This window comes from Rhineura floridana, chromosome 18 (genome assembly GCF_030035675.1).
Source record: "Rhineura floridana isolate rRhiFlo1 chromosome 18, rRhiFlo1.hap2, whole genome shotgun sequence".
NCBI lineage: Eukaryota > Metazoa > Chordata > Lepidosauria > Squamata > Rhineuridae > Rhineura > Rhineura floridana.
Genome location: NC_084497.1, coordinates 3,574,737 through 3,598,835, shown reverse-complemented (window position 1 = coordinate 3,598,835; position 24,099 = coordinate 3,574,737). Strand labels below are relative to the sequence as shown.

General features: G+C 46.4%; 1 protein-coding gene and 1 pseudogene across 1 annotated transcript in view; one reads left to right on the top strand and one right to left on the bottom strand.

The window, feature by feature from the left end:
• PTPRS (protein tyrosine phosphatase receptor type S) overlaps positions 1-24,099 on the bottom strand; it is a 207,884-nt gene that overhangs the window by 40,995 nt on the left and 142,790 nt on the right. The window contains exons 11-21 of the mRNA XM_061601984.1: positions 19,180-19,485; positions 15,629-15,822; positions 12,687-12,713; positions 11,545-11,662; positions 9,941-10,531; positions 9,024-9,121; positions 7,230-7,489; positions 5,570-5,663; positions 4,578-4,793; positions 2,917-3,074; positions 1,989-2,000 (exon numbers count right to left, since the gene is read on the bottom strand). Of these exons, the coding sequence (XP_061457968.1) occupies positions 1,989-2,000; positions 2,917-3,074; positions 4,578-4,793; positions 5,570-5,663; positions 7,230-7,489; positions 9,024-9,121; positions 9,941-10,531; positions 11,545-11,662; positions 12,687-12,713; positions 15,629-15,822; positions 19,180-19,485 (2,074 nt within the window). The remainder of the gene's footprint in view (positions 1-1,988; positions 2,001-2,916; positions 3,075-4,577; positions 4,794-5,569; positions 5,664-7,229; positions 7,490-9,023; positions 9,122-9,940; positions 10,532-11,544; positions 11,663-12,686; positions 12,714-15,628; positions 15,823-19,179; positions 19,486-24,099) is intronic.
• On the top strand, positions 7,547-7,665 carry LOC133373017 (5S ribosomal RNA; annotated as a pseudogene).

Genomic DNA, 24,099 nt, shown 5'->3' with positions numbered 1-24,099 from the left:
AGCCTTCACTATGGTTTGAAACGAGCTGGTTTTCAGCCGTACGTTATGCAGTCGGCTCGTTTCAAACAAATCAACCATATCGAACATGTGCCACGGTTTAGGATTCAGATGGCACATTAAACTTTGGTTAATTGGAATCAGAAGCAAAAGCTTCTGCATTCGTCCTTCCAATCGTGCCGTGTGGGTGCGCGCTCAAGCTTGAAGCTTGCCGTGGCTTCGCAGGGCTGTAGCTCAACGGCAGAGCATCTGCCACGTGTTCAGAAGGTCCCAGGTTCAATCCCTGGGATCTCCAGGTAGAGCTGGGAGAGACTCCTGCTTGAAACCTTGGAGAACTGCTGCCCGCCAGTGTAGACAATACTGAGCTAGATGGACCAATTGTAAGGCAGCTTCCTGTGTTAACACATGGATAGGCAACATGGTGCCCTCTAGATATGTTGGACTGCGCAACAATAGTGGAATAACAGTGATATTAGCTGTTGCCACTAGCTGTTGCCTTTAAACCCCTCAATGAGTTTATCATCTCCTGTTCTTTTCCTGCTTATCCTTTGATATCAGCAGGAATCTCTTCTGCATACCTTACCGTGGAATCCAATGCTGGTCCTATTCAGAGTAGACCCACTGAAGTTAATAGACATGTTTAACTTAGTTCACTCATTTCAATGGGTCTGCTCTGAGTCAAACCTAGGCAGCATCTGCATTATATGTTTAAAGCAGATTTTTTATGACTGTTTGATAATTTTTAAATTTCTTTTTGTAAAATGCTTAAGAGGTTTTTATGTGCATGCAGTATAGTATATACATTTTGTTAAATAAATAAATTGTACTACTCCGAAAAGTCATGGCTTCCACCTGCTTTTCAAATAACCCTGGAAACTTTAGTTTGTTAAAGGTGCTGACAGTTGACTACTACCCACAATAGCAAGGAAAAAAGGCATGTAGGTAGGCAACACCCAAACTGTGGAACTCCCTGCCTCATGAGATTCATTTGGCCTCGTCCTTTTATGGTTTTCTGCCACTAAGCTCAGACTGTTTTCTTGTTACGGGCAAAGTTTTGTCTTGCCTTTTCTGTTTGACTAAGTGTTTTTGCCTCCTGGCTTTTGTTCAGCAGGGGAAGGGCTGCGTAGCTCAGTGGTTAGAGCATCTGCCTTGCATGTAGAAGGTCCCAAGGTTCAATCCCCAATGGCATCTTCAGGTAGGGGTGGGAAACGCTCCCTGCCTCAAATCCTGGAGAGTCATTGGAGAGTGTAGATAATATTTTGCTAGATGTACCAACAGTCTGACTTGGTGTGCAGAGCTTCCTGTATTCCTATGATTACATTTTAATAGTATATTTGGATTTTAGATTTACTTTGTGTACTATTTGTAATTGCGCTGCAAGCTCCCCTTGAGTGCCCTGTTAAGAGTGGAAAAAGCAGGATGTAAATAATGCAAATAAAATAGATTAGCATCACCCAAGCCTAGCAAATTAATAATATTTTAAAAGCCAGTAAATAGCAGCACCAACATACAAAACCACAAATCCATCACGGAAAGCCAGCAACAGTTTCAACAATCCAATAGTCACTCATCCAGCAAGTCCACACTTTATCACTTAAAGGCTTGAAAAATGGGTTGTTCTCCCCCTTGCTCTCTCCTGAACTAACTGCAAATCAACTTTATGTTTATGGGATAATCTTTAGCTCTGCTACAAGAGAGGGAGAACTATTCCATGCAACCCACTAGAATGCCGGCGTCAAGGAGTGTTGCCAGGAGTCTGTCTGCTTCCCCCCCTCCCCACTTCTTGGAAATCTTGCAATATTCTCTTTGGGCTATCTTTTTTTACTTGAGGGTTACAGCTTGTTGGCATTTTCAGCAATAGCAGTATTTTAGCACTTCAACTGCATCTTAAAGTGCCACATTTGTTTTACGTATTGCATTAAGGTTTCTAGGGTGCTCCTGACTTGCCATCTGAATCAGAGACCAAGAGCTTTTTTTTTTTTAACTCTTACCTGTCTGGCTTGCTGTCCAGGGAAACAGTAAAAAAAGAAGACAAGAGGAGGAAAAGACAAACATGAGGGTTAGTAAAAGAATGGCAGATATAGGGTAATCTACTCCCAGTCACGCCCCCCCCCAAGCCTCCCTCATCATGAATTCTTGCCCCTTCCAACCTAGCAATCTCAACCAATCTGACTTGCAGGAGTCTTTAAATATCATACATTTCCTAGGCTGGAGGCCATCCCTCAGGACCACCACACAGAGAGCAAGCAGCATGAACTGGGATGCATTGAAACAGCCCGTCGTGCAGGTCAAAAATGAGGAACTTCAGACGTGGGGTCCAAATGTGACCCTCCAGGCCTATTTACCTGGCCCTAGGGACTCTCCCCAGGACCCTGCTTGCACCCTCCTCGGTGTTTTTGCCTCGCTGGAATGTGCTTGCCCAAATGGCAGATAGAGAGATGTGTGTGTGTGCGTGCCGAAACCAGCCTGCTATACACAAAGGTCGATTCCACACTGGTTGCTCCGCCTACTTTTGTCTCTGGCCCTGCCCACTGCTGGCATGCGTGTCCCGGAAGGGGATGTGGTGCAGGCAGCAAAAGGGGAGGAGCAGAGAGCCCCTAAGGATGCCTGCGCGCATGGCTTCAAATTCCCATGGAGAGGAACAACAGATCAGCGGCTAAGCACATGCTTTGCTCGCCAAAATTATCACGATCGTGATTATTCCTCTGTTCTGCTCACAGAGCTACAATTCCCAGAATTCTCTGACTGTTGCACCATTCTGGGATTTGTAGCTCTGCAAGGAGTCTCCTAACAACTCTTAGCAACGCCCTTTGCAAACTACATTTCCCAGGATACTTTGGGGGAAGCCAGGACTGTTTCAAGAAGAGTCACAGCGGAATAAACGTATGCTGTGAACGTGGCCAAACGCGCACAGCTTACTTTTTGTACAGAAGGATGGCAATGACAATGCAGATGATGAACACCACAGCTAGCACAGGCCCAATGACCCAGATCAGCCCTTCCTCTCCGTCAATTTTCGGTTGTGGGTCGGGGTTGTCTATCTGGATCGGATCAGAAAATGGGCTGGCCGCATATAACTGAGAAAGAAGGAGATAGAGATAGAGAACAATCAGGAAATGGAATCAGTACGGACAGAGGAGGGCAGGAGGCATTTTATAAAAGGTTCTGCTGGGGGTCAGGAATGCTATTTAATAATTCTAAAGATTTCCTTTTTTCTTTTTTTTGGAGAAATCTTGCTCTCGGTCTGCAAAGGACACACAGGCCGAGGTATCAATACTTTACAACTAGAGGTGGGAGGATCCGTCCATTTTGATCCTTCCTGTTTCTTATATCTCCAACCCTAAATACAGCTCGACGCATTCCTGCAGCAGTTTTCGCATTTTTTTTTTAAAAAATCCTCATGAAAACTCTTCAGCATTTTCACGTGCATTTATCCCAACAAGCACATTTTTGACTGCAACTTTAGCTCACATACACATTTTTGCAACGTCTCCTAACGTGATGCATTCATGTGCGTTCTTTCCACGAAGATATTCATTTTTATACATGCTTCTCCCTAGTGCAGCCTTTCCCAACCAGTGTGCCTCCAGATGTTGCTGGACCACAACTCCCATCTTTCCTGACCATTGGCAATGCTGGCTGAGGCTGATGGGAGTTGTGGTCCAACAACATCTGGAGGCACACTGGTTGGGAAAGGCTGGTCTAGTGCATGCCTTTTTTTGTTGGTGAACTGCATTGCAAAATCCAGATAAGTGCAAATTTTGAAGGACGGCTGTGTTTCGGTCCTCATATTGTTTCGGAAAGTGCAAAATTTGATAGATTTGGCTTTAAATGCAAACAGAAGCAAAATTCTCTTCCATCTGTAATAACAAAGAAAGTATCATCTGCACCACTGGTGTAAGTTTCACAGTGGTAGCAAATTTGTATTGTGGTCAAAGCTTTTGCCTTCAATTTCATGAAATTTTGGGTTTTCTGCTAAATCAGGTGCCTTCCATGGAGACAAGTACTTGTAGTCTATTTGAAAACTCTCGCCTACACCTCCAGCTCTTCCCCCAAAGGATCCTGGGAACCGAAGTCTGTTAAGGGTGCTGAGAGTTGTTAGGTGACCCTTCAAGTCCCAGCACCCTTAACAAAGTACACTTCCCAGGGTTCTTTGGGGAAAGCCATGACTGTTAAGGTGGTATAAGAGGAAGTGGATGCAGCCTTTGATCAGACAACGTCAAGGTCTGCTTGCAAGACTCCAGAGATTCTCTGAGCTCTTAAAAATCACTATGAATTGGGGGGGGGGGAGAGGCATGTGCTGAAGCTGGTTCAGGACTGGGACTAAAAAAGAAGAAGAAGAGTGAAACAAAGGTTTATCTTTAGATACAACGGGGTGCCATTGGGAATCAAGATGGCAGACGGAGCCTTTCAAAACAGTACTGATCTGAACCACCGATTACAAAACAGGCACACAAACATTCAAAACACGTGCAGAATCCCATTTTGCTGGATCAGGAGTTTGCAGGGAAATGCAGTTTCGTAACACCACCCGAGAGCGAGGAGCCCGGCAAAAATGCAGTCGCGGGATGGGGACTCACCGAATCGGTGGCCCGCAGGACCGCCAGGACGAAAAAGATATATTTCTGCCCAGGTTCCAGGGCTTTGTTCTCAAAGCTGTCGTAGTGCTTCATGTCCCCCAGGGTAAAGGAGGAGGGCAGGGTGTGAAAGCGGGCTGCGATGTAAGGCTTATAGAGATCCAGCTGGCGGGAGTGGCGGAGACTGCGGCGCTGGAGTCTGGAGATCTCCTGAATTAACTGGGGAAGGGGGGGGCACAAGAAGGTGTGCGTGTGGAGGGGAAGACACCAATCAGCTGCATAAATGGCAAAAGCAGATGAAAGAAAACAGGAAAAGGCATGATGGAAACCTCCAGGCTGGGTTATGGACAGAATCCCACAACATAATCTGAAGTTATGACCCAGGATCCTCTGGGGTAGACCGCTTTCCCAAAATGGATCTCCGCCACACCAAAGAAGGATTTGCATTTTGAAAATGCGTCGAGCTCAGTAAGCAGAGATAGGTTTACCGAGCCCAAAGCATTTTCAAATAGAAATCCTTGTTCTTGGACTCAATGGAGATCCCCCAGTTTGGAAAAGTGGTCTACCTTGAAGGATCCTAGGACATGACTTCAAATTCTGTTGTGCGGCAATGCAAGCCTGTCCTTTCCCCCCCCGGGTCACCCCACTTACACAAAATGGGTATGCACAGAGGGGGACACATACTAGGCACAACAGTGGTGGCTGGTGCCTACTGGATCTCGTGGGGCAGCAGGGAGAGGTGCCCAGCTGTAGGCAAAGCCTGGGCCAATGAGAAGCAGAGCCAATTAATTCTAGGTATTGCCCTATTCCTCCTCTTTTACAAGGCCCACGCTGGGACTAAAGGAAGAGAAGGTGGCTCACAGGCAGTGCATCCCCTTAGACAGGATGTTAAGTAAGCCAACAGGCAGGTGGCTGTAGAGGAAGATGGCTGAAGGGAGACTGATCTTTGTGGGACGGTGCCAAGGCACCAGCCTTCACAAAGGCCTGGCACTCACCTCCTCTAAGTCCATTTCTTCGGGAGTGTGGTACGGGATCTGGAACTGGCCGTTCTTAGATTTCTTCAGCGGGACCACCACAATGTAATATGCCCTGATAAATCAGGAAGACAGAAAGTGTGCGGCAGAACAGGTCAAAGGAAAGAGGAATTGGGAGCAAAGAGCCAGCCCAGCTGAGAAAAAAAAGATTAAGAGCTGGATGGACTATAACATGCACCTTCCGCGACTATGCAAATGTCCTGACAATAATCTCTGCCATTATTTTGTTTTGCTTGCGTGCATTGGCTGGTTAGGGGGCAACCTGGTTCTCCTCTTCGGGGATCCTGAGCTAGATGGACCACTTTGGTTAGAGGAAGGCCAATTTATTATCGTTCATTAAATTTATATCCTGCCCTGCCTCCCAAAACAGCTGCAGAAGGGTGTCTGCTGATCATTACGTTTCAGCTGGAACACGACAGCAAGGGACCCACAGATCTTAACAGAGCACCTTCCCGAGTATCAACCATCTTGGACCCTACAATCGGCAGGCGAGGCCTCCTTGGCGGTGCCACCACTCAGTGCTGGCCGGTTGGACAGGACCTTTTCAGCAGTGACTCTCCTGTCTCATCTCCATCACTGTTAACTTCCAGGAGGAATTTGAGAACATTCCCGTTTACCCAAGCACATGATGGCTGACAGGGACTATTCCTGGCTACCTGAAGGTCATTGATGGAAGTTTTTTTAAAAATTAGTTTTAGAATGGTTTTAATAGCAATTGTGCTTTGGAATGTTTTAACTGTTTTTGATGTGCTTTTTCTGTTAAATGGTTTTGTTTATGTTTGCTGCCCTGGGTTGCTTCGGGAGGAAGGACGGGATATAAATTTAATACTTACTACTAATAAAAGCAGCACTGTTGGATCAGGCCAAAGGGCCCATCTAGTCCATCATCCTGTCCTCACAGTGGCCAACCAGATGCCCATATGGGAAGCCCACAAGCAGGACCGGAGCTCAAGAGCAACTCTCCCCTCCTGCGGTGTCCAGAAACTGGTCTTCAGAAGCATCATGTCTCTGACAGTGGAGGCAGACCACAGCCATCATGGCTAGTAGCCATGGGTAGCTTTAGCCTCCATGAATTTGTCTACTCCTCTGTTAAGTCATCCAAGCTTGTGGCCATCTCTGCCTCCCGTGAGAGCAAATTCCATAGCTTCACCATTGAAGAAGCACTTTCCTTGGTCTGTCCTGAATCTTCCGATGTTCAGCTTCATTGGACAAAGAAACCTCAAAATGCGTGTGCTCTGGCACTGAACCTTCTTCCCACGCTTTATGTTTGAGGGGCAAGAGTCTTTCTTCTGTCAGGGGGCATGTGCGAAGGAATGGACAAAACTGCGGGTAGCAGTGGACAGGGCCAGAGTGTTACCTTCTCTCTCTCTCTCTGCCACCCCCACCTTTTCTCTCACCCCCCCCCATCAATCCGCCAGGGTCAGGCCAGATCACTCTTGCCAGGTTTCTAAACTGATCGCTTGCAGAGGGCCACATGAAAACAGGCCGAGGGCCGCATTACAAACAAACAGGCCGAGGGCCACATGAAAACATACTGAGAATAGCGTTGCATAATGCAAGCCGAGAGCCTCATGAAAGCAGGCAAAAGGCCGCTGGTTGCTTGACCCCCTCCTTTACGTACTGCGCAGGAGACTCTGAGCTTCTTGCACCCAGGAGGTTCACCACTACACTCCCATCCATGTCGTGCCTAAAGACGTCTGGCTTCTTGCTCAGGATGTTGGCTGCCGTCGAGACCTCCACTTTCTGCTTGAGGTCCCCCTTGTTGTTGCTCCCGTGGCTGGTCAGGATGAACTTGTAGGGCATTTGGGGCTTCAGGTTCGTGATGAGCTTCTTGGTCGTGCGGCCATCCACATCGATCTCCTTACCGCCCTCCTGTTGGATCTGAGGATTGGGTTGGGTGGGTTGGGAAGTGAATTGAGCTTATGTAAGAATGTAAGAGCCTACGGCCATACTACCCTGAACACGCCCAATCTCGTCTGATCTCGGAAGATAAGCGGGGTCAGGCCTGGTTAGTACGTGGATGGGAGACTGCCTGGGAATATCGGGTGCCATCGGCTTAGAGGAAGGCAATGGTAAACCACCTCTGAATACCTCTTACCATGAAAATCCTATGAATATATGAATTAATGAAACTTTATTTTTACCCCGCCCTTTTTCCAAACTGTAACTCAGGGCGGCTTACAAATAAAACTACATGCAGTTAAAAGCATACAAAAACATACAATTATAATCCAATTAAACTATACACAACCTTAAAACCATATATATCCAAACAAGATAAGTCGTAATCGATTTGTAGGCATATAACAACAACAACAGGAACATAGGAATCCTAAAGGGCCTGTCCAGACCAGAATTCCTTATGCTGTAATTTATTCTCACCTGGGAATGGGGGCACCCCGGTAACACCAAGGCCACTTGTCCCTCCAACTTTTTTTTTTAATTGAGGGGGGGTCTGCCTTGTTACTGCCCAGACCTTTATCTAGTGGATGCACAGGTATGAGGGCCCTCCACATTCCTCCTAGGCTGATGTCTATCCAGAGTCTTATATGCCAAGGGTTGTCCTCACCTAAGTGAGTCCTGTTATCGACAGTGGACAACCGGCTAGAAAAAGAAATCCTTTTTGCTTTTTGCATGGGTGGTGCTCACAACAACCATGTGAGGTAGGCTAGGCTGAGGGAAACGGCGACTAGCCCAAGGTCACCCAGTGAGCCTCATGGCCGAGTGAGGATCCATAAACCGGGTCTTCCAGGTCCTAGCCCACCAATTTAACCACTGCTCCACCCCGGCTCTCTGAATGCCAAATGGTGGGCTGGGCGGAGAGTGCTCTGCCTGATTTGTTGTTGTTGCCTACCTCACAAGGTTGTTGTGTAGATAAAAATGGGGAGCTTGTGCTCCTAGGAAGAGGTGGGATATAAATGCAGCAATAATACGAAGTACAAAGATAGGGTGTCTGAACGCCCCAGGCTTTTCCTTGCCAGCCAGCCAGCCAGCCCAGAACCACTCATGGGGGAAAAAGGCAGCCCCCCATCAATTAAAGAAGAAGTGGGGAGGGAGGAACAAGGGGCCTTGGTGGCACCAAAGGGTTGTGTGTGTGAGGGCCGAGGGTTGGAGCCGGGTCCTTTTGTATGCAAAACAGGTGCTCCATCACTGGGCTGCAGCCCTTCTCTGTACGCGTATGCTCCGCTACTGAGCTACCTTCCCTCCCTCTTGCTTGCCAGGGGTGTGTGCAAGTGGGCACGGAACATGTGCCCTTTTACTCTACAAGTCACATCCACTGATCTGCCCACTTCTCCGTTTTGCCTCCCACCCTGCCGCGCCCACCAAAAGGCCCTCGAAAGGCTGAAAAAAGGTTGCCCAGTCCTGGTGTACTGGATAAATCCATGCATTGCTAACAATAATAATCAATTTGTACCTTATATGGAATAGGAGAATTGTAATTTTCGGGGAACTCCCAGCCCAGAAGAACTGACGTCTTGGTGACCATCCTCACTTTGAAGTTTTTTGGGAGAACTGTTGGAAAGAAAAGCAATGAGGGGAGGCAGGGGCAAGAGAGGATGAGTGAAGAAAGCCATATCTGGGATTCCAACCAATCGGCGAACACCTTTCCAACCAATCAGCAAACACATTTCCAGCCAATTAGCAAACACCTTTCCAACCAATAGACAAGCAGCTTCCGCACATACTAGTTTGTTTCCTCCTGCTGACTCTTTTAGCAGGTTTCCATCCCATACCCAGCCCTGGCACCAAACCATTACACAACAGGCAACATCCTACCTCCCAGTTATTTTCCCATTCACCCTGCACACTGCCCCATCCACAAAAAAAATAAAAATAAAAAATAGGGCTATGTAGCTCCTTATTGGCTGCTGAGGAGAAAGAGTCTCTAGACAAAACCATGTGGTTTGTTTCAATTGTTGGCGTTATCTCCCATTCCTCCCGTTTTGCGGTTTGCAAAAATAAGGAAAAAAACGAGAACAAAAAGGGGAGAAAGCTGAAGAAAAGGCTCCGCCCACCTGTGATAGCGACTGCTCCGCCCAGCTGTCAATCAAGGAGGATTGTCTGGACTTGACTTTTGGAAGGAAGAGGAAAAAAGGACTTACCTGCTGCAGGCAGAGAGAAGCCGCCTGCCTTTCAATTTAATTTTGGGGTTTTTTTTGGTTTTGTTTTAAGTGTACTCACAACGCCTGTCTTCAGGCTGGCGAGGGGCTAATGGCTATTTATTTGTGGGCTTGGGGATTTTTGTGTTTGGCTTTTGCTTCTCTGCCTCCCAGAAGCGGCGCAGGACACAAGGGGAGAGAGACAGGCGGAAGAGAAACTGTCAAGTCCTACCTTGGTCCAGAAGGAATGTCCGGTATTGGACAGTGGGGCTGTACGGCCCCGGACCTATACTGGTGTGGGCTCGGATTTTAACATCATAGGCGGTGTTGGGCTTGAGGCCGTTCAGTGTGTACGAGTTCTCAGGAGATGGGGGGAGCTCCTTCTCCTGCGGTTTCCCGGAGGAACTGGCCTCCCGGTAGGCTACGGTATACTTGACGATGACCCCGTTCCTCTCGGCCAAGACAGGGGGCATCCAGTTGAACTGCACTGACTTGGAGGTGACGTTGCCGGCCTCGAGGATTTGGGGGTAGCCCTTGGGGACGTCTTCTGGGATGGTGAGCTCCTGGACGGCTTCCTCCCCGAAGCCGGCCCGGCTTTTCACGGCTAGCTTGAAGACGTACGTGGCCCCCTTGTGGATGTTGACAGCTGTGTACTTATCCTCCTGGGCGGTGAATTCCAGAGTGGCCAAGGGGTTGATGTCTTTGCGGCCAAGCTTCAAGCGGTATCCAAAGACCTGGCCTTCGGCGTCCAAGGGAGGTTCCCATTTGACAAGGAGGGCATTTTCTTGAGTTGGGTGAACGGACAAGACCGGCTTTCCCGGGACTAGAAAACAGAAAGTTGCTAAGTCAAGCTCAAAGATTTCTGGAAGGGAATGAGCCCACAAAACTGAAAAAAAAATTCTTTCTGCAGACTCACGTTCAGTGATATACTTATTTTATGACAGTATGTGCTACGATTCTGCTACAAAGCACACATCAAATGATTTTTTAAATTTTAATTTAACGCAATTTCCATACTGCTTAATCGGAAAAAGCTCTAAGCAATTTACATAAGACAATCTACTATATTTTTTTGAAAGTTTTTTGAGATCAAGAAGCTGGTTTTTGTCCATGTTTGGATTCTGTTGGATGCCATTTTGAATCAAAATGGTGGACTGAACTTTTCAAAACTACACAACATAGGAAGTGGACCTTTGGTGTTGTGGCAACAACACTTTGGAATTCCCTCCTCTTAAATATTAGACAGGCACCATCTCTGTTATCTTTTCGGCGCCTTTTGAAGACCTTCCTCTTTCAACAAGCCTTTTAAGTAGAGACCTTATACCAGTCTGTGTTGGAATTGCTTTTTAAGATGTTTTTGTTTTTAAGATGTATGTAGTGCTCTGTCATCAGTTTGCCAGCCTGGGCTTCATTTGGTAGGAAAGGCAGGATATAAATTTAATAAATAATAATAATCACAGAATCAGAGTTGAAGGGGACCTCAGAGATCATCTAATCTAATGCACCTGCTCAATGCAGGGCATCTGGAGGTACAGCATCCCGCCTGCTCAGTTTCCACTTGAAGACCTCCAGTGAGGCATAGCTACGGCTAGGAAAGTTCACTTTAAAGAGGAACAAGCTGTAGTTCAAGATGTCCAAAAAGGAACCAATTCCAGTTTCTTGAGATCAAAGGCAATCGAGGGGAGGAGGCAGATGGAACACCTATGGCAGCTGGATTTAGTCCCAGGCCACCATTGCCAATCCCTTATTCTTTAGCGTCCAAACGTGTTGCATTGTCACCTTTACACAACAGCCCTGCAAGGGAGGCTCACGGCATTATCCTCATATAACGCTCACCTGCCCCCTTGGTCACAACCATCTTGGGTTTGCTACGAGCGCCATCTCCTTTCATGGTGTAGGCGGCAACGGTGATGGAATAGGCCGTCTCTGGCTGCAGCCCAGTGATGATCATTTCCTGGCGGATGGGAATGCAAAAAGACAGACCGATATATTCCTCCTTTTTCAGTTTGAAGGCAGAAGTGTTTGCGCTTGCAGGGAAAAGCAACAACAGCCAAGCATGCAGGGAACACAACACAGAAACAAGCCTTTTAGGGGGTGGTGGTGGAAGGAAACTGGAGGAAGAAAACCACACAGTTTAGCTACAGGAATCTCTTTATGCAAAGCATGCAGTCGGCAGAGGGCCCTTCCGCACCTCTTCCTGCCTTCCAGCATCTTCTCCTCCCCATCTCAGAAGAAAATGCTTTTGCCGCCGAAAAGACACACCCACAGGATCCTGAGTCTCTGACGGGGGAGAGGGAACCCCACCAACTTCTGGGAGATTAAAGCCTCCCTCTCACATGAGCGCACCCCCCCTCCTCCTGACAAGTCATGTTCGCCTCTTGAAGAGGCGATATCTTTAACGCTGTCCGGGGAATGCCTTTTTGAACCATGAAAGTAGATGTTTGGAGGCCACCGTGGCAGTTAAATGAAGCTTTGCCGGCCTCCACCACCCCACGCCATTCCTCCAACCCCATCATGGGCTGAGCAAGATCCCTCTGCCTTATCCGCCGGGGAGTTTGGAGGGAGGCTCTGCCTGGTATGACCCTTACTGTAACACTCTTGTTCTTTAATTTGCAAATTTAACAACGAAAGGGAGGGGGGAAACAGTGAACGCAAATGTTAAAGATTAAAAACAGAAGAGAGAAAAACAAAGACTACTACTACTCTTAATCACAGTGAACCACTGTCAGTTTACATGCCAGACACAATAACAATGTTGCACCAGTTAACTGTGCACCTAAGCCCTTTGCAACCCTCATGCCTCCCTTTCCCAGGAGCGATGCATGGAAACCAGAGCACACCCGAAAAAGGCGGAGGCGCGGGAAAACCGCAAGGCCGCGTTAAGGCTGGGAAACGGAGAGGGACATCAACCACATCACAGCACCAACAACCGAGGGAAACGGAAGCAGAGCCAAGGATGGGAAGATGGCAGTACTTACGTATTCTGCACTGTCATCAGTTTCCCACTGAGCAAAAGAGGCGAATAAGAACGGAAAGAGAAAGAAATGTGTGAGACAGAGAGAGAGAGAGAGGAGTGCAAAGGAGCTGTCTGGGGACGAAGCTGCTGCTTCTGGAAGCCCGCAAGGAGAAAAGTCCAAGCAGGGGTGAGGTTAGTTGTATGGACGGCCCTGGAGAACGGCGGCAGGCCAGCAGTGCTTTGAGCCATACCACGGCTTGAAAAAGGCAGCAACGCCATCTGCACCATTTCCCCCCGCCTGACTCCATCAGGATTTCTTTCTCTGTTCCCCCCCCCCGCAACATGTTTTAATCAATGGCATCTATGCGCTTGTGTGCAGCGTACAGGAATAATGACACCCCCATGCATGAGATTCAGAAATGGAACACGTAAGGAGGCAGCTGGGGGGGGGAGAATTAGATTCAGTTCACATTTAAAGGCGAAAGCTCCTTTTCCAGTTTCCAAAGCAATACATGAATCTAAAAACACAGCCTTCCTTGGAAATTCACACTGAATTTTGTCATGGACTTCGCCGACCAACCAACATTTACAAAAATGCTTATATTTGGCGTAAAAATGAATTATCTGAGAGTGAAGATAACATACAAAAATGGATTACATTAGGGAAAATGGCTTGCAAAAATGTGCATGTTAGTCAAAATGGCTTAGATAAAAGTATGTGTTATGGGGAGAAACTTGCTGGCATATTTTCGTCTGTCTGTCTGTCTGTCTGTCTGTCTGTCTGTCTGTCTGTCTATCTATCTATCTATCTATCTATCTATCTATCTATCTATCTATCTATCTATCTATCTATCTATCTATCTATCTATCTCACACATACCCTATATCTAGATATGGACACTCTCTCTCTCTGTGCAAACTATCACATACCTAGCACACATACACTGTCTATCTGTCTATCTGTCTGTCTGTCCGTCCGTCCATCTATCTATCCATCTATCCATCTATCCATCTATCTATCTATCTATCTACCTCACACATACCCTATATCTAGATATGGACACTCTCTCTCTGTGCAAACTATCACATACCTAGCACTCATACTCTCTCTCTCTCTCTCTCTCTCTCTCTCTCTCTCTCTCTCTCTTTCTCTCTCTCTCTGTGAAATTGCTGCACAAATGTGAAGAACTGGATTTAAGATTGGGGAAAAAATGAGAAACAGAGACAGCCAAAACGGACAGATCTGCTTGTCCCTGTACTGACACAGAAGTGTCGTCGTACAAAAAGAACAGACAATTATTAAGACCGCAGAATCTGGGGAGGTATTTAGATGGGGAGATTTTCTTTTTCTTTCTTTCTTTCTTTCTTTCTTTCTTTCTTTCTTTCTTTCTTTCTTGCATTCCTAGCATGAAGAAATCATGTAAGCACACAACTCTCTGAGCTGGAAGGGCACCTCAAATATAATCTTGGCCAAGCACCAGCTGATGCAGAAAATCTGCTGTTACACCACACAACAGGAGCTCATCCAGGCTCTCTCCTTAAAACCACCTTCCAAGCCAGTTTGTTCCACTCGTTAAGCTGATTGCTCTTCCTAATTATTGGATTATTGCCACGGGCTCTGTGGGGCTGCCCTCGAAGATGACTCAGAAACTTCAACTGGTCCAATAAATAAATAAATAAATAAAATACAGCAGCCAGATTACTGGTGGGGGGTCCCTTCAGAGCTCCTACATCCCTTGTTTTAAAACCGCTTCTTGCGTTGCCAGCTTGCTTCCAGGTGCTCATGTTAGCGTTTAAAGCCCTAAACGACTTAGGTCCCAAATATCTGAAAGATCGCCTCTTTCCTTACAGACTGTCTCGGGTGATGAGATCAGCAGAGGGGGCCCTTTTTGGTAGTTGCACCACCCTCAGAAGTTCAGGGGATGGTGGCCCAGAGAGGGCACTCTCTGTGGTGGCCCCCAAGTTGTGGAACTGTCTCCATGCAGAGGAACGCCTGGCACCTTTGCTATACAGTTTTCGGCAAATGCTGAAGACGCGCCTCTTTACCCCACTTGCGACCCTATTTTTAGGTTGTTTTAAATGCTGCATTTTAAAACTGTTGTAACCCGCCCAGGGAAGTGTGGGTAATAAATGGTGACAACAACAACAACAACATTTTGTCTCAGTCCTTTTACATGTAAATTTGAACCTGCTGGTTTTGGTCCTACCCTTATTGAGCAACAAAAATCAGGTTAACTCTGTCATCATGGAGAAGGGCTGTGTCTCAGTGGTGGAGCAACTGTTTTGCATGCGGAAGGCTCCAAGTTCAATCCTCAATGGCATCTCCAGGTAGGGCTGGGAGAGACTCAGCTGCCTGAAACCCTGGAGAGCTGCTGCCAGCCAGTGTAGACAATATTGAGCTAGATGGACTGTTTGCCTGACTTGATATAAAGCAGCTTCCTACGCTGATGTTCTATCGTCTCTCAGTCATCTCTTCTCCAGGCTAAGCCTTTCCTCGTAGGATTTATTTATTTATTACATTTATATACCGCCCCATAGCTGGATCTGGCCCCCAGGTTCCCATTCACAATCCTGCTCCTGTTCACAATTTACAATCTTGACCTGGCTGTAACTAACTCAGCTGCCAATGCGGCAGATTTGCCCAGGAAGGAATCAGCACCAGGTGACTTGCCTGTTGTTGTTGTTGTTGTTATGGGCCTTCAAGTCGACTACGACTTACAGCGACCCTATGAATCAGTGACCTCCAAGGGCAAAAGCACTCACAGAAGGCGTGATGCAAGGCTAGTGAGGGGCCTGGCCTGGGGAAAGAGGGTGTGGCTAAAGAGGGGGCGTGGTCTGGAGAGAGTGCCAAGGGCCAGCCAGAGAGGTCCCAAGGGCCATATTGGGTCCCAGGGCTTGAAGTTCCCTACCCTTGCGGGAAGTAGTTGGTTAGTTATGCTTCCTGAAAGAAGAGGATATGCTCACCTGAGCGTCAGCCAACATCACGTCCTTGATCTGGGGCACGCCGTTTGCCTCTCCATTCTCCATGAGGACATAGTGGACTTGATAGCCACGAATCTGTCCGTGTTGGCGGCTCTGGAGCGGCGAGCGCCAGAAAACCTGGATGGCAGTTGAATTCAGAACCTCCACGTCCACTTTGCGAGGTGGGGCGCTAGGCACTGAAAGAGCGGAAGGGGAACCAGGCAGAGAAAGAGAGAGAGGGCATATGTTTCAGCTTTAATACAGGAAAGGCACAGTTTAAGATCGATTTCTGTTTAAATATTGCTGAAGTCCCAGTTTCTACCACTTTCCGAGGGAGGCTCGGAGGCTGGTGACAAGGGAGAGGGTCTTTTCAGTGGTGACTCCCCATCTGAGGAACGCGCTGCCTAGTGAGGCCCGCCTGACGCCTTCATTGACATCTTTTCAGCGCCAGGAGTCTGATAGGCTGAGATGATGCTGTTTTGTGCTGCCGACGGTTCCTGTGGCTGCATGGGGGTATCGTTTCATTATTTTGTCTTATGTTTGACCTTTCGTTTTTAACCATGCTATAAGTCGCTTGGAGACCTCCGGGAACTAAGCGACTAATACAGCTAATAAATCGTCATCATCGTCATGTCTTGCTTAACAATCCTCTTCTATGGGAGCCCCCAAGCCATGTTTGACCAGCGAGGAAGACTGATTTAGATCACTGTTTACATCAAGGACCACCTCTCCCTATATATACCAACCTGGACCCTGCACTCAGAATCAGAGGCCCTTCTTTGAGTGCCCCCTCCAAAGGAGGTGCAGAGAGTGGCCACACGACAACGGGGCCTTCTCAGTGGTGGCCCCCCCGTTTGCGGAATGCTCTCCCTAGGGAGTTATGCCTGGCGCCATCATTATCCATCTTTAGGCGCCAGGCAAAACCATTTCTCTTCTTCCAGGCATTTGGTCCTCAACCTTGGAAGGCTTTTGGAGGGTGCCTATTGCACTGCCTTATGAACTGGTTTTTGTTTTTAACTTTTCCTACATTTGCTTTTGCTTTTTAAATTTTTTTTATTAACTGTAAGTCACTGAGTGCACGTGTTTGTGTAGAAAAAGCAACTAACTAATTGAACAAACAAATAAATGCTGCAATAAATTAGCTTCCGTGGCTGGTGTCTGCTAGTAATTAATTGTGGCTCTGTTTCATCCCTTTTTTGTTACATCATCCTCAACACCCCCATGGTTGGAATTTATGACCCACCCTTCACCCTGAGGTCCCAGGGTGAGTTACAACGGTTTGAAACACATCCTCAAAAACAATGTAAAACAACCTTGGCAAAATGACTTTGAATTCAGTTCCTGCACAAAATAGCCTCACTGCTTTTTCAGAGAATAAGGTGGGATCAGACCTGATTTGGGCTGCTGGTAGCAGCTGCCTAATTTTCCCAGAATGTGCCAGACTTTGCACTGTTCCGGGAATTCCGGGGGGAGGAGAAACAGGAGACATGCCATTTTTATGTGCTTTTTAGGCAGACAGCAACTAACCAATGTGGCTTGTCATCGGCAAGTCTAGTTTGGCCCCAAGACAATAAACATTGCTGAAAGAAGAGGTGATCCACCATGCAAACGTGCATCACTTATGGAGAGTCGCAGAGTTCAACTTGCAGAATTTGTGTGAGCTTGAGGGGATGAGGGAACAATCTCGATTTTTTTAAAGTGCACTTGGCCCCCGTGCATATCTCATCGCCAGCACAGCAGATGCCATTTTCTGCCACTAGAAAGTTAAGCCACCTGAGAGTCTGCCCTGCTCAGTTTAGTTTCCTTCTCTGTGTTCTATCAAGTCTGATGGGCAAAGGCAGGATTTAAACTAGGATCAGTTGGCAACTGCCGTCTCCATGTCAGCGGAGCATTGGAATCCACTCCGGGTTTTAGTTTGAACTTTCAAGGAGCTCTCCAAGGTGCCGAACCTATTGTAGGAGGAGTTTTCGGCCTGTGTTTTCGAACCAGTGACACTTGGCACACTCAATAAGGGTGAATTTCTGCCAGTCAAAGTGACCCCGCCCTGAAGTTTATGGACTTCATATGTAGATGAGAGTGCTGCGAGCTTCCTCAAGAAAAGAAATGTCTCAAGGAAGCAATGACAAACTCTTTAAATCCCAACTCAGTCATTTTTATTGTTCCAGAGAAGTTTGCACTATAACTGGTTTATCTTTATTATGCGACACACATTGCTTCGGGTCTTTGGCAGATATTTATGACATCCTAAAGCAAATAAAATGGCACTAGGAATGAATTAATGGTGCGTGTAACAGGGGGAGGCTGTCTGCCGCACCTCTGTATGATTGTTTTGGCTTTCCCCCCCTCTTCCCAAGACATTTCCACTTTGGGGCGAGGGACATGGGGAGTTCATTCTGTCAGGTTTCTCCACTGGGTGCAACCACTTGCAGAGAGAGAGAGAGACACGAAATTATTCCAAGAGCATGTTTCCTGTTATGCCTCCCTGCTCTGGATTAACTTCCTTCGACTGACACAGAATTAAAGGGGAGGAGGCTTCTTCGAAGGAGCAAAACATTTCAGGTGTTAAAAAGTCAACCTTTTGTGAAGCACCGTCTTAAGGAGACGCTGAGGTTTCCATCCCTTGTTTGCCTCTCTCTTGCATTTAACATTAAAAGTGCATCACCGCTTTCGAAAGCACCGCCTTAAATTACTATATATTGGTTATTTATACAAGGCCAGGTTCAGATTCTCATATTAATTTACAGTGGCCTTAATAACTTGGATCCAGAATGTCTTAAGGGCTGCCTGATCCCTTATATCTGGGCCTGATCACTGAACTCTTTCAGGGAGAGTCTCTGATTGTGGCCTTGCACGGCTCAGACACACAGCTCATGACTACTACGTGCCATGCTTTCAGGGCCCAAGCCTATGGAAGTCCCTCCCAAATGAGATCAGACAGATCCCTCCTTGTTGAACTTCGGGCATACGACTAAAACGTTCCTGTTCCGGCCGGCATTTTAAGGGAATGCTTGCTTTTCTTGTTTTAAGTAGGCTTGTTTTTATGGACACTGCTTAGCAATGCAAATGATTAAGCGGTATATAAACATTTGAAGTTATATATATATACTTATCCTGGGAAGTGAGTTGCTTTCCTTTTGTCTAATAATCTATCATGTTGGTTAAAAAGACCAAATATCTTGATTTTTATTAGTAATTTTATTTCATTGGTTTCTAGGGGGTATTTTGTTCAGTCGTTTACTATATTTATCAGGAAGTTTTCTTGCATTCTTGTAGTTGACTTTTATATGCCATGTTTATTTCGATGCTAAAGAGGGCGTGCTGTTTAGTTGACTGCATTTCCCAGACTGTGGAAATCCTTTTTTTTGTATTCAATGTTTAAGACCTATGTTGTAAACCGCTTAAGAGTTTTCTTTAAAGATAAGCGGTATAGAAATTGCCCCCCCCAAATATATATATTCCAAAACGTTTGCTAAACAGTTTAAAAGCTCCTCTGAAAACCTCCCAACAGTTTGGATGCTCAACGACAAAAAAGAAAGCAAATTAAAAGTAATTACCATCTTCATCTGTACGGATGATGATCGGAGAGCTTTCAGGGCCTGGCCCCACCATCGTACGTGCCACCACCGTGATGCGATATTCCGTCCACTTCTCCAGCGATTCCAGGAGGATCTGATTGGTTGCTGGGGGAATGTCGTTCACCTCTCTGGGCTCCGTGTCCTCCGAGTCCAAGGCTCGATAGCGGACGCTATATCCATCCAAGACGCCATTTTGGCTTTCGGCTGGCGGAGGCCGCCAACTTACCAGAATGGCCGTGGATCTGGTGCTGACACATTTTACATCTCGAGGGGGGGCGGACGGTTCTATGGGGAGGGGTAGAGTCAGGGGGAAGGGCAGGGAAGGAGGGCGGGAAGTCCACAGACGACGGGGAAGATAAAAAAAGAAAAAAAGAAAAAAATGATAACAAAAAATCTAAAACAAAGCATACAAAAATTTGGTTTAGGAAGATAAAATTTAAAGGAAATGGGGAAAAAAAAGTAACAGGAAATTTGCTTCCTTTAAATTAAAACAAACGGAACCTAAATAAAAACTGCAACGGAAACAAAGCAAGGAAGGGTTGCAGTGCAAATCTTGCAAAGCAAAATAAGAGACGCACAGACAGCAGAGGGTGTCTCCTCAATCCTGGACGTTAACTCTCGCATCTTGCTTTTGGAGCCCCCTTTATCAAAGCTTAGATGTCAGAATTACTTATCTACATAGATTGGGGGGGAAGAGGAGGAAGATCCCTGCCCCCCCCCATGACAGAGGAGATCAGTGCTCAGTTTGACATTAAAAATCCACACAGGGAACAAAATCCCGCTGTCGTTTCCTGCATACTTCCAAAAAGCACTTTTTATGTGGGAAGCAGCTCCAAAGGAGAATTCCTCACCCCACACCCTCCCTCTCCCCAGGACTCAAAACAGCTGGTCATCGCTTCCACTTCTTTACTTGTGTTAAGATAACCCTTTGTAGGCAATATGCTTATATTTGAGCAGAACGGCGAGGGAGGGATCTAGTGGGCTGCTTGAAATGGATCCCTTCCCAGACGGGTCAGTTCTGCGATTGAGAAAGGATTGAACAGCGAAAGCTTGACCAAGGAGTCCAGGGTTTTGCTAGCAGAGCTGCTGACTCACAAATAGTTCTGCTATTTTGGGGTGGGCGTGAACTCTCCATCTCTGCAAAGAGCAGCAGAGGGTTACTGTAGGAAGTGGAGCAATGCCCAGGGAAGATCCCTCCTCGTGAGCGCTGGAGGCCTGCACCCACACGCAGGAACTGAGGGTGGTACTCAAGAGTAGATCCCAGTGACGCGGCTAATTTAGGCCCCCTGAAATTAATGGGTGTGCTCTCCGAGTACGACTCAGTTGAATACAACCCTCTGAGATTATGGGTGGCGTTCGGTGCTAGTCCTAATTCGGAGTAGGCCCACTGATGTTAATAGGCATGACTAACGTCGGTCTCTTAATTTCAACGGGTCTGCTCCGAGTAGGACTTAGCTGACTGCAACCCATAGAGAGGTATCGAACGGGCAATGGTCCATCTAACTCAGTATTGTATACACTGACTGGCAGTGGCTTTCCAGGATTCCAGACTGGGCACACTTCCCAGCCCTACCCAGACAGGCCGGGTTTTGAACCTGGGACCTTCTGCATGTGAGGCACTCTCTCTCTCTCTCTCTGTGGGATCCCTTGTAATTAAGTATGCAGTTAAGATCACGAGTAGTTTGCCCTTAGTCTAGAACAGGAGATTCCAAACCTTTCCCGCTACAGACCACTTGAAAATCGCAGAGGATCTGGGCAGACCACTTAAACAATTTGTTATAATGTTCTGTGCGAGATTTTTAATTGCATTTTTCAATTGCTTCTGCTATTTCTCATTTGCTGCATTACAGTTTGCAAACTCAAATTGTAATGCAATAAAACACAATTATGTATAAGCAGTAAGAGAAGCAATGAGGGTGGTTACTAGATCTAGGGCCTTTTCTGTGGTGGCCCCTGAGTTGTGGAACAGCCTCCCCGAAGAGGTACGCCTGGCGCCTACACTTTTATCTTTTCGGCGCCAGGTAAAGACCTTTTTATGCTCCCAGGCATTTTAATCTTTTAATTTTCTTAATCTTTCTACTTTTAACATGTATCCTTCTTAATTTGTGTTGTATTTCGTTTTTGTTGTGCTTTCTGTTGTTTGTTTGTACATGTTTTTGTGATTTTTTACTATGATATATTGTATTTTATCTTGTTTGTTCACCGCCCTGAGAGCTATTCTGCTAAGGGCGGTATATAAATTGAAATAATAAAATAAATAAATAAATAAATAAATGAAAAACCACTGTGAGTATTTAACGTGGCCATGCCACGGACCACCTGAATGAAGCTTGCGGACCACTGGTGGTGCACGGACCGCAGTTTGGGAACCCTCCGTCTAGGAGGTCGCCCCTTTTGTGTTTCATCCACTAAAGACAGCTCCAGAGGCAGCAGGGACGCTCCTGTGACATTTGACTACAGGCCATTCTCTTTTTAAGGGGGAGGCGCATTTGGGGTCTTTTCTCTCTTTCTCATTCCCCCACCGTCCCCCTCAGCTTCTGCAGATGTTCATGGTGCATGGATTTTGCCAGGCATCGTGCCTTTTAAATAAAGCATCGCTTTTGCGAGCAATCAAGTTTAAGTAGCTTGCTACAGCCCATCAGCTCTCTCTCAGGATTCATGTCCAGAGAGAGAGAGAGAGAGAGAGAGAGAGAGAGAGACTGAGGCAATACCAAAGCAAAACCCAAGCTTGGGAAAGCAAATAAAAATTAACAGTAAAACCAAGTCACTGCATTTTTAAAAAGAAGAAAAATAATGATTGCAGTAAAATTAATAATAATAATAATAATAATAATAATAATCCTTCAAGTTATATATAAAGTATAAAGCAAATCCTTCCAGAGTCCTTGTAGTCTGTTTTACCTACCTTCCGCAGCAGCTAACTGTATAAGACTTTCTTACGAGAGCGCTATGGAAAGCTGGCTCTGCAGAGGCTAGGTCATACTCTTGGGTGGGTTTCTAGGCAAATCCTTCCAGACCACCATCTCTCCCACTATGAGAAGCTAAAGTCCCTTGTCAAGGAGGCAAGGGGCCATCGCGTTGGGGTTTCAAGACGGCAGCCTTTCCTGGCTCTACCTGCAGATGCCAAGGACCGAATTTGGGATCTTTTGCACGCATAACGCAGGTGGTCTAACACCAAGCTCTACGAAAAAAAATATGATAAGGTTCCAATTCTCATGGTTCTAAATGAAGAGGTAATTTAAATTGTTTAAGTTGTCTTATATCAAGTCAAGTCACTGGTCTACCTAGTTCAGCACTGTCTACACCTGTGGTTTTTTCCCCAAATACTTGAAAATTGCCAAGGGTCTTGGTGGGCCACTTAATTAGATTAGATTTTTCTGCCTGTTGTAGCAAATACCAATGCACAGTGCTCAATGCCGCATGATTTTTAATTGCACTTTTACTGATTCTTTTATTGGCTGTATTGCATTTTATCATATCACAATTTGCATTCCATAGAACTCAAATTGTAATGCAATAAATATATATATATAAAAATAAAAGGAGCAAGGAAAATCAATATGACTATTTAGTGAGGGCATGCCATGGACCACCTGAATGAAGGTCACAGGCCACTGGTGGTTCATGCACTACAGGTTGGGAACCCGTGGCTTACACAGATTGGTGTGGCTCTGCGGGATTTCATACAGGGAGTTTTCCCCAGTCTTATCTAGAAATACTGAGGATCGAACTTTTGCATGCATAAAACAGATGCTCTTACCCCTACCTATGGTCTAAACTCCCACCCTAAGATTGCAGTCCTCATGGTTCTGGATAACAATTTAAACTGCAAAATAGGAAGCTGTTTTATATCACATAAGACCACCAGCTCATCTCATTCAGCACTGCGGTTCCGCAGGATTTCAGACAGGGAGTCCTTACGTGCAAACATTGGAGACTGAACTGGGACCTTTTGCAGGGTAGTAGCATCCTATGACTCAAAAGCGTGGTCAAAAAAAGGTGTTTTTTTTTTAAAAAAAAATCCTTTGCTATCTTCCTGACAGATCCAGTGAAATGAATGTATGGAAGGCCTCTCCAATAAATTGCTCTCATTAATGGACACTTGTGCATGTTTGAACATTTGACATGCTGACAAATGTTCCCTGATGCATTTTTGTAAACACTGGTTAGAATAGAGTCATAGTCATAGAATTGTAGAGCTGGAAGGGGCCTATAAGGCTATCGAGTCCACCCCCCTGCTCAATGCAGGAATCCAAATCAAAACATTCCCAACAGATGGCTGTCCAGCTGCCTCTTGAAGGCCTCCAGTGTCGGAGAGCCCACTACCTCTCTAGATAATTGGTTCCATTGTCGTATGGCTCTAACAGTTAGGACGTTTTTTCCTGATGTCCAGTCGAAATCTGGCTTCCTGCAACTTGAGCCCATTATTCCGTGTCCTGCACTCTGGGACGATTGAGAAGAGATCTTGGCCCTCTTCTGTGTGACAGCCTTTGAAGTACATGAAGAGTGCTATCATATCTCCCCTCAGTCTCCTCTTCTCCAGGCTAAACATGCCCAGTTCTTTCAGTCTCTCTTCACAGGGCTTTGTTTCCAGTCCCCTGATCATCTTTGTTGCCCTCCTCTGAACCCGTTCCAGTTTGTCTGCATCCTTCTCGAAGTGCGGAGACCAGAACTGGATGTAGTATTCCAGATGAGGCTTAACTAGTGCCAAACAGAGGGAAACTAGTATTTCAGGTTGGAGAAGTGGATCTCTAAATTCAGAGAAGCACAGGTTTTGAAGGATGGCTGTGCTTCTCATATTGTTTTGGAAAGTGCCGATTTGATCAATTCGGCTTTCAGCACACAACCCTGGCTGGTAAGTACCTACTCCTTTCTGGGTTAAGGGGACGGACTGCTGCT